At 36.7% G+C, this 11201-nt stretch overlaps 1 protein-coding gene across 1 annotated transcript; it reads left to right on the top strand.

Annotated features, from left to right (window-relative positions):
* The first annotated feature begins 5088 nt into the window (after positions 1 to 5088).
* On the top strand, positions 5089 to 9385 carry LOC121316256 (trophoblast glycoprotein-like). Its single transcript, XM_041251215.1, has one exon. It carries the CDS (start codon positions 5763 to 5765, stop codon positions 6930 to 6932), a length of 1170 nt encoding a protein of 389 aa, XP_041107149.1. The 5' UTR covers positions 5089 to 5762; the 3' UTR covers positions 6933 to 9385.
* Positions 9386 to 11201: the final 1816 nt, after the last annotated feature.

Here is an 11201-nt window from a genome sequence, read left to right as displayed (position 1 = left end):
TGTAACATGCGGAAATCTGAGTGGTGGAGATTTCCAGCATGCAGTTCTCCCATTGGTTAGACTGATGCCTATGCTCTGCGCACGCGCGTTGATCTATTTTGGACTGCATGGGTTTTCAATACTGAAGTAAAAAAAAAAAAAAAAAAACATGCACTTATGTAAATTTAACTCGATTTCCACATATACTTGAACTTCACTTATATATCGTGGTGTGGGAATGCATTTTTTTTTATATTTGGTACACTTTATCATTATTTTACAATGTTTTCAATGTTAGATTTCCTTCCAAGGCCAGAAGTAGTGTGCAATGAGTCATTCTTCATCTTACCTCAGTAACAAGGTGTGTTTACATATATATATATATATAGATGTAGATAAGAAGAAATTATTTTGTATTTGTGCAAAAAATGGACACCTGGGTGTGATGATGAGCCTGCTTTTAGGGAGGCCTGTGGTATCCAATGGTAAAAAAAAGAGCAGACTAGTAAAATCTTATTTTGTTGTGATTCTACTGTATAAATCAAACCATTTTTTTAAACGGAACACAGAGGGTTCTCTATAATGGCTTCGATATTTAACCTTAAACGAGGGTGGCGTTTATACAAGGATGGCCTTTATTTATAATACTATGCTTTAAAAACGCTGCAATATTTTATCGCATGATTTAGGACATTTTAGAAGTGGCGCCGTGAGAGGCTCTGATCTGCAGCACTATACTCTTGTGTGTTTCTGGGACTTGAATACACTGCATTTATACTGACAGTTAAAGAGAGCCTATTAGGTGGGAGTTGGAAGCACAGGGGAGTACAGTGCCAGCGAATCAGGAGTGTGTGTATTGGTTTTTAAGGGGCGGAAACAATGCTGGTGTGGCAGTTAAATCCAAGAGTGTGATGTATTTCTGCACCAAAAATTAACTCAGAATATCAGCTTGATTTATGTAAAAATTATAAGATATCTTACTCGGTTATTTTTTTTCTCACTGTAAATTGCGTGTTTGTAATTTCTCTGCAGGAGAAACCGAAACTAAATCTTCTCATAGATAGTAATCACTTTGTTTTTATTTGTACGGGGTTGAGTACGGAAATTACAATTGAACTAAAAACAAAACAACAAAACCACCTATAAGAACTTCAGAAGTACTGGTTGTTCTGTACGTAGTGTATCTTGAATTTCCTTTCAGAACTGTACTATCATAAAATAAAATGTGCTTACTATGTGTGTGTGTTTTATGTGCTAGATTGAGTCTCCCGTCTCTTCTGTTTACTGTGTGTGTTTTTGTTTGTAGGGGCAGAAAAGTCCCTTAATGTTTCTTTATTGATAGCGGCGTTTATTCGAGGATGGCCTCTATTATAAAGCTGATATATGACTGCGGCATCAATACGATGGCGTCTTTAATATATATACACTTTTAAATGTCATACAAATACAAGACTAAATTCAAACAATTGTTGTCTACACGCTTAAACGGAATGGATTTAAATGTTGTAAACCTATACAAGGATTTTATATACCTTGGATTATATATGTCCAAGACTGTATGTGTTCTAATTGAACATTTTTGCTGGTCACCAGTTAACCAGCAGGGGGCAGTAGGGGGTTGTGTTCTCTAATGCCACATTTTCATCTGTCACCTGTGTTACAGTGAATATTTTAAACAAAATGTACATCACATCTAATCACACCCATATTTATAATCATGTTTACAGGAGAAACATGAGAAAGGAGACACATTTCTCTCATCCATAGCAAGAATAGGAGCCTGTAATATAGATATAGATAGATAGATAGATATAATTTTTTTTTTTTTTTTTTCTTACAAGAAAAATAATTTGTAAACAACACACGCTTTAAAAAAGGGTATTTAGATGTGGGTAGATGTAGTTTAATTGTCATTATTATACCTGTAATCTATGTGCTGCCTTTGATACAGTAGACCATTCCATCCTACTGAATCATCTTGAAAGCACAGTGGAACTGTCTGGCCTTGTCCTATCCTGGTTCAAATCTTGTCTTTCTGATAGGTTTCAGTTCGTCTATATTGGGAAGGTAAAATCAGCATTATCGGAAGTTGTCTGTGGTGTTCCACAGGGCTCCATTCTAGGTCCCTTGCTTTTTTCTGAACTTCCGTTGCCATTCTGAAGATATCCAGCTATATTTGTCCTTAAAGCCAGGAATTTATTCTACCTGGGTGTTATTAGCTACTTGCCTTACAGACATCAAGCATTCAATGTCGCAGAATTTTCTAATGTTGAATTCAGATAAAACAGAGGTTATGCTAGCGGGATCACAGAACCAACTAACAGGAAATGTGGGATTACATGAGTTTGACTCTTGCAGTCTCTCATCAAAAATTAAACTAGAAATGAAGAGTTGGGGGGGGCGGTCATCTTTGATCCTGGTCTATCATTTAAGACTCATATTTGCAAAGTTAGTAAAGTATCTTTTTACCATTTGAGAAATATAGCCAAACTTAGACCAGTTATTTCCGTGTCTGATGCAGAAAGACTAATATGTGCCTTCATTTAATCTAGAATTGATTATTGTAATGCACTTTTTTGTGGTGAAAAAAGCTTGCAGCTTGTCAGAATACCGCCCTAGAATTCTGACTAAAACCAGAAAAAGTGAACTTATTACCCCTGTTTTGGCCTCTTTACACTGGCTCCCTGTGTGCAGTATAGAATTCATTTTAAGATTTTGCTGTTGATGTATAAGGCCCTGAATGGATTAGCACCTAGTTATTTGCAGGAGTTACTGACCCTGTATCTTCCAAACTGCACTCGGAGATCACAGGATGTGGGGATGCTGGTTATTCCTAGGGCCAACAAAAGCAAAACGGAAGGTAGGGTTTTTTCTTGTAGACCGCCAAAATATGTAATGATCTGCCTTTGTTTGCCAGGGAAGCTGGGACCGTTAAAGTTTTCAAGTCAAGACTAAAAACTCACTTTTATAAAATGTCTTTCTTATCTTAGTAGGTTTTAATGTAACTTTAAAATTGCTGCGTATTATGTATATACTGTTATTTAAATGGTCTGCCTGTGGCAGTTGTATCTGTTACATACTATGCAGATGTGTTGTGGTTTGTTCTTTTTTCCTGCTATGTACTGTACAGTGCTTTGCGATATCTTTGTATAAAAAGTGGTATATAAATGCAATAAATAACTAAAAGTGCACTGCAACATGTTTGCTACCACTTTCCGACACGACACAAACCTTCTCTCCTATGTATGTGGATGAATGTGGGTGGGTCATGTGACTAGTCCAGACCCAATGAGAAACTATCATCATCCTATGGTTGCTAAGGAATCATTTTTAAACATGTTTACTGTCGCCAGAATGTAAAGTTGCTGGCGCTAATTTGCTTTAGCAGAAGAATAAATAATGTGGCTTTGGTCACACCTACAAAACATAAAAGTTTAGTTTGTTTGCATGAATTTATTAGCGTTTTTTGATTTTATGAAAATGATAATACAAGGTTTCTGATATTGCCATGGGGCACTACTATTTTTTTTTTTTTTAAAGAAAGTGATCACCAATGAATAACAAAACACTGCATTTATGGAAAGCAGCCTTTTTCATTTACTGATCATTGATAATTTTCAAATTATGCAGAACAAAGGGACTTGAAAAGTACTCCCTATAATCTGTTCAAAGCAAATTGAGAATTTGACCTATGTGTCTATGATTATGACCCAATTTGTTCTAAAATTGTGGAAAAGGCTTAAACCGTTCCAGAAAGGGGTCAAATTCCACCTCTGTCACAGACTGACTCACACAGCGAGTCAGTCAGTGGCAGAGGTGGGATTTGACCCCTTAAATACAACACCAATCACTTAGCACACCCTAATCATAGTTCCGTCTCATAAGTTATGACTCGCAAAACCGAGGTAATTATATATCTATTCATAGTAGACATGGCAGGAAGTGCTCGCTTGCAATTTGCACAGCAGTGGTGCAGTAGCCTTTTCGACAATTGGAATCAAGGGAGACCGGGGTCGGTTGTCACATGGGTTGGTTGTCACAGTGCTCATTATGGAACTAGATGACGCAGGCAGGTGATACTAACACTAAAATGTGTGTTCTATTGTCTGGAAGTCAACCATCTTGTAATTTGAGGTCAATTCCATCTAACATAAAGGTTAGCACATATTTTTTTGTGTGTGTACAAACAAAACCAGTAGGTTCTCGCAGTAGTATTGAGAAGGTTAAATTATTATGTGACGTCTGGTTGGGGCAGGTTGTCACATAGTTTTGGGGGTTGGTTGTCACGTGTAAAATCCTATAGGAAGAAGTCATATTTTTTCTTTCTACTTTTTTTTTTTTTTTTACACCAACGTGGGATATGTCACCATATAAGGCTTATTTAAATTATTTACTGTTTGTCCTCTGGTTCTGTGGAGGTTGTGGTATTATTTTGTAGCATGGGTCAACATTTCAAATATATATAGGTCTGCATTTTTTTATGTTCACATTAAAAGTAAAAATACAACTTTTTCTGTCATTGTACACAGTAGAAACTTTATGTTTTAAAAAAACAAAAAGAAAAGTTGCATTTTTTTTCTACTGTAAAAGCAGGAACATACTTTGTGACAACCAACCCCAGTATAGGGCAGGTTGTCACAGATGACCGACGCACTTTCAACCGTCTAAATATCATATTTGGAATAAATAAAAAACATCAATTTGTAGGTGAAGAGTTATTCTTCAATATAACGAGGAACAGAACCTCGCAGCTTGTCACCAGCTTGAGGAGAATAATAAAGAGTGAGAAGTATGACACCCAACCCCGCGTCTCCCATACTAAAACGGTAGGTACCTTTAAAAGATTCACAACTTTTTTTTTTTTTTTTCCCTACGGTTCCATAACAAATAATTTGATAAAGTTACAGTTACAGCAAATATATCATTTGTTACTGTATATGGATAGAATTCTTAAAAATAAAGGTATTGGCGAAATTCTCGAAAATGATTTCATTTTAAAAAACGTTTTTGAACATCCCCCTTTCCACAGAAGTGGTATCTCCCAGAAGTAATTTTTAGTGGGACTCACGCAATAGGCAGAGTAATTTCCAACTTAACTGAGGAGGCAGAGACATTGTGAGAAAAGGAGGAGTGTGGAAAACGTAAAACGGCACGCTTTATGAAGTTAACTTTACTAAAACCGATACTCGTTTAATCGCGTTTTGTCATATATGGTTAAACACTAGTAGCGTTTAAATCTGGTGTTTTTTGGGTTTTTTTTTTTTTTTTTTTTTTGGTGAAGTTTCAGAGATCTGTTTTTCCCGAAAGAATGTATTACAGTGGGAAACTATAGGACTCGAGATCAAAGAAGCTTAACTGGAGAACGCCAGAGAAACCCACACAACTCAGACAGCTTCCTGAGAGAGAGAAAGAGCATTTGGATCAGGCGTATATTTGTAAGAGTGCTTATTTCTTTTAGCGTCTTCAAATTGCTTATTTCACCGAGATGCATGTGTGTTTTAACTGTACGTCTTGGGGATGACTTGGAACAGAGGAAAGTTTTATGCACATCGGATAATTTGATCAAGTTGAAAGAGTACTTTATTTTATATGTGCATTTAGCTTGAACAGAAGAAAAACATACGACTCTACGTTATTATTTAACTAAGACAGTTCTTCGTTCTTAATCTGATTCGGCAAAGGAAGCGTTCCAACCTATTCTCGTTGATCTAGCTGTCTGAACTAAAAAACTTTCTCGGATCTCTCTTGTAAAACAACGAGGTTGTGTGAAGCAACTAAAGAAAATGTTAGTTGCCGATCCTTTATTTTATATTAAAACTAGGCCGCCTACCCAGAAGAAACTAAATCATTTACAAGGTGGTTTAGTTGTTTTTCTCCATGCTGTGGTTTTGCTGTCTGCTCAAGCAACAACCTGCCCGCAGAACTGCGAGTGTTCTGTGCTTGGCAGAACTGTAAATGTAAACTGCGGCAACAAGGGCTTGAATGCTATTCCCCAACCCTTGCCTTTAAATGTTAAGACTCTTGTTATAACGGGGAATGACATCCCTCACCTCACGCAAGATGCTTTCCCACAGTCACTGGACCAGCTAACTAACCTTAACCTAAGTTTAAATAAGATCGAGGTCATCGACCCGTTTGTCTTCGCCAAAATGCCAGTCCTGAAAGAACTTGATCTGAGCAATAACAGGATTTTCAAGTTCAGTCACGAAGCTTTCAGTACCAACAATGTATTGCATACATTAAATCTTAGCAGCACCCTGTTCAATAACTCCTTCATAGAGGAAATATCCGCTTTGGTTCAGAATGAAACTTTAGTAAACTTGGTGACGTTGAAGTTATCAGGTAATGATCTGTTGTACCTCCCCGAGGAGATGTTTGCAAGCTTACCAAACCTGAAGACACTTGACTTAAGAAACAATTCAATTGTTAACCTGAAAAATGGGACTTTTAAAAATCTAAGACTTGAGAGTTTGGACATGAGAAAGAACTCCCTGAAAGAACTCGCAAACGCCACCCTGAATAACTTTGACCTACAACCTGGCATCTCCATCCAGCTGGTGGATAATGCTTGGGTTTGTGATTGTAATATTGAGGATCTGATTATTTGGCTTGGGAGATCGGACGCTGTGTTGGACAAAAGGAATCTGTCCTGCGCTTTCCCAGACAGATTGAGGGACACGCGGCTCATTGAAGTGAACGTCTCGGAGCTGCACTGCACTTACGACGAAGGCATGAAAAGCATTTTGCAAACTTCTTATGTCTTTCTGGGAATCGTGCTGGCGCTGATTGGAGTGATTTTCCTCCTGGTTTTGTACCTGAATAGAAAGGGAATAAAGAAGTGGATTTATAACATCCGGGATGCCTGCAGAGATCACATGGAAGGGTACCATTACAGATATGAAATTAACACAGACCCGCGGTTAACCAACCTCAGTTTGAATTCTGAAGTTTGAAACTAATTGTAATAGACGGCAAACCTTTGGGTGTATTATTTGAGGGCACGTGGACTTATTATAGCTATGCATGAAATCCTCTCGCTAAAAATAGGCTTACGTCAGTGCTTGCCCTTTTCCATAGAAACCAGACTTTGTAACAGTAGGAACTTGATTAATTCCTGCTTGGAATTTGGCACACGCGCCCCTGTTATGTGATCTTCACTGGTGTGTTTTTTCGTTCTTTGATGTTGTGCAGTGCTGATGGTGATACTTACAATACTGTGGGGGCCTTAGCAAGGATATTCAACGGTAGTCTATTTGAAGATGCATTTTTTTCCCACAACAACGCGCTTGCAAAGACTGTACAGATTTTCATAATTCTTTTAAGTATAGTATTAATATGTCAATACATACAGTAAGCATGTTTATGCTGTGCAAAGTATAGCACATTTACTGTTTATACATAGCCTGCATATTATTATTGCCTTTGCAAAGCTGAATGTTTATTGTTATCGTCAGTGTTTTTTTTTTTTGTTTTGTTTTGTTTTGTTTTTTGAGAAAGAATAATGCTGTTTATAAAGTACCGTGCACGTCATAATTCTTGGGTTTTGTTCTAAAACCTGCTGCAGTTATTTTTTAAGTTTTGGGGTTTGCAACCTTAAAACAAATAAGACTTTTAAAGAGCTTGCAGTTAAAAGGACTGCTGTAGCACTAGAATAGAAGGTTTTCGTATTTCATCAAAAATAAACTGTACAAAATACTGGGAAGAAGTATGAGTGTTGGGATTATCTATTTTTGCTTTACAGTCTTTCCTCTGAAACCAAAACTGTAAAATATAACGAAACAGATTTAAACATTAGTACTGTATGTGTCTCCAAGCATACACAAAATTGGGTTACAGGAGTTCACCAAGGCTACTTGTACATGCATGCACATGCAGTCTCAATACATCAATCAATCAATCTTTATTTTATATAGCGCCATCACAAAGCACCTTAAATGCATGGCTAGCCTGCACATAGCCTGCAAGGTGTAGTAATTAGGGGTGAGTTATAGTACTCGAAAAAAATGTACACAAGGTTTAAAAGTTACATTTTTTATTTTTATTTTTTCATGACGTTTGGGGCAACAGAGCTGTTTTAAAAGAAAAGTAAACTCCGTGCAGACAAATACACAATCCTATTGTTATCTCTACCGGACCTGGCAGCAATCAATTCCTGCGTTTTGTACAAGAAATGCACCAGGGAAAATATCAGCAGGAGGGATTTCATCTTGAAGCAAGCCACAGCGCTTCAGCAGACACATTTAGATGAGAAAGCTGCAAAGCTTCAGGCTATAGCAGCTCAACGTGTGCTGCACCGAGTGGCACACGAAGAGCTGCACATGTTACTTTCGTTTTAAATTAAAAACTACTTTCCTTTTTGCAGTTTTGTATGTACATATACATGTTTACACACTAGTTTATTTTAAAATATTTATTTTATTATATTATTTTCATTTATTGAAGTAGTTTTTTATATGAGGTAAGTTAGAAGTTAGAAAATAAGCCCTTTTATGTTTAACTGTTCATTTCATCAGTGCAGATGTTTGATATGATGTGCTTGAATAAAAGTTGCAGCGGATAGTTGACTTTCATTTAATATTTAATATTCACTTTCATATAATATTTATGCTGTTTAAAATGTACCGTCTTAATGGCTGGCGGCGGCGGTTGTAGTGTTAATGTGATCATTTTTGTGGCGCATATGTGGAGTAATTGTCTGGTTAGAGTACTCGAAATTTTTTATGCTCGAGCATTGGAGCACTAAATTACTCGAAATTACCACCCCTAGTAGTAATTAGGTAACAGCACAATATTTAGAGAGCTTCTCCTAATAGGGATTTATGATTGTGTACAATCATGTAACATATTTTAAATATTTATTCCAAAAGTAAAAAAAAAAAAGAAAAAAGAACAGAATCAAAATTCATGAAACAGATGTCTGTGGGACTTGCGTGTCTCTGATATGGTTCAAGTCAAAATTATAATCTTCTAATATTTGGTTCATAATTTCATTTTTTAATAAGCTGCCCTTACGAATCAAACGCAATTTTTACTAATTTGTGGTCTGCCTGTAGTAAGCACAAAATGTTACTGGAGGGATAGAATTCAGAGAAACCTCTTGTTCCTGTGGAACGTGTTATGTTTTGTTTTGTATAATATACTGCACCAGGAACGCAAGAGAATTAAAAACTCTGTACTTCAGGTCCTTTTGCTTTGCTTTTTTTAATTTATTTTTTCAACCAGTGAAACATAAGCATGTTTTAAACAAGGTTATATGCAAATAAACAAGAATGAAAAAGGAAGTCGTGCACGTTGTTCGATTTGTAAGGTTAAAAATGTGTAATCACTTAAGACTGGTACTAAGCAGAAACAGCAGTAGAGAATTACACAACACACGCACACGCACACGCACACGCACGCACGCACACACACACACACACACCACACACAACACACACACACACACACAACACACACACACACAACACACACATAGTCTTGTATATTAAGCAGCAAGAACATACGTTTTCTAAAAAAGTAGGTGGTATGTGCATTTAATTGGTAGCCACCACCAGTGTAGCAAAAAAAAAAAAAAAAAAAATGTAAGAGATGGTGCTTGTAAGTTTGATTTTTGTTTTGTTTTGTTTCGTTTGTTTTATCCACGCTTGTCTTTTTCTTTGAAAGTCAGGTTCAAAGATGTTGGCCACATGTATTTAGAATTTATCAGCACCCCACACATGTGTACCTTTATCAGGTGACCCCCACAATGTCCAGTCATGAGAATACACTTACAAAAGCTGACCACAGTACATTTCCCTGGTAATTCAGCTGTTTTTCCATGCTTTTCACATGGTTATACTATGTGTTTACCATGGTTTGCCATATTTTTAGTATGTTTTACATACTGTCTGGGCTCTGGTTATTCTTTATTACACTTTGCTACGCTTTTACTACGGGAATGTTTTAGAAAGGCATCATATTTTTAAGTATGCTTTAAATTGCAGAAGTGCTGCTTACAGTAATTATATTCCTCTAATGTTCAGATCAGCTGTTACAGATAAGAAATGTCTGTTACTAATTTCCTTCAGTGGCATTGGTGTTTTGTGTTTCTCAGTGATTTCATTATAACATTATACTTCAACTGGAGTGGCATCTCAATTGATAAAACTGTTTAAAAGTATTGGAAATTCACTTTAAATCCATCCCATACAGCAATATTGATTGTAGTTTACAGTAATCTGGGTGTGTACTAGTATTATACCACATATACAAAAACAAATGCTAGAGATTAAGGGCCATGTGCTTACTATCACTAAATCTCATGCATCTGGTTAATGTCTATGATAAAGCATCATATTCAATCTTACATTTTCAGTCCAAGTGGTTTGTAATAAGATATGTACATTTTCCCCATATAGGAAACAGAATTCACTGTTCTGTTCGTGTGTATTTATTTTTTTGGTTACAACTGAGATCAACAGATGTGCACAACATAATTTAAACTTGTTATTATAACTTTGATAAGCCAGACATAAACACAAACAGGTTTTGAATGATTCCTGCCTCTTCACTTTCACTGGACTGCAGTAGCTTTACAATAATAGTGTCGGAAATCTGTCTGAAATATATCAGATGACTTGCTGTAAGACGGGCACATACAACACAAAATACGCACAGGGCCAGGTGTATCCCTCCACAGTCCTATAAAAAAAAGTATGATGTGTTCATTCTTGCCTTTCTTTATGTTTCATGGGCTTTCCCTTGCCCCATGACAGCTAGATGATCGTACTATATATCAATGTGTCAGTATATATTCACATTACCGTGTCATGCCACCTTCTTTCTTGGATTTACACTTGAAAGTTATTGGGGGAGGGGGGTAATTTTGAGGCATTAAACCTATTCATAATTTTATGAAAAGCATAAACTTAAAAATGACAGAACTGCCTTCTTTTCTGTGCTTTATTTGGTTTACAACCTGGATCTAACAGCTGTTTGCTGAAGGGCTTCAGAGCAAATTGGAGGGCTTTCCAAATTTTAATACAAAGGGATGTGCGGCCCACATGGCGATCAAGGGTTTGTGTGTTCGCTTTGGGAACAGCTGGAGAATGCTTCCGATCTCTTGTTTCCAGGGAGACAATCTCAGTCCTATTGCTCTTGTCTTGTTTTGAACAGGACTCTTCAGAGTTTCACTAATGGGTTTATACAGTAAATTGTGGTCACGCATCATGGAGCAGGTTTTA

The sequence above is a fragment of the Polyodon spathula genome, chromosome 5 (genome assembly GCF_017654505.1).
Source record: "Polyodon spathula isolate WHYD16114869_AA chromosome 5, ASM1765450v1, whole genome shotgun sequence".
Taxonomy (NCBI): Eukaryota; Metazoa; Chordata; class Actinopteri; order Acipenseriformes; family Polyodontidae; genus Polyodon; species Polyodon spathula.
This window is presented reverse-complemented; position numbering and strand designations above follow the sequence as displayed.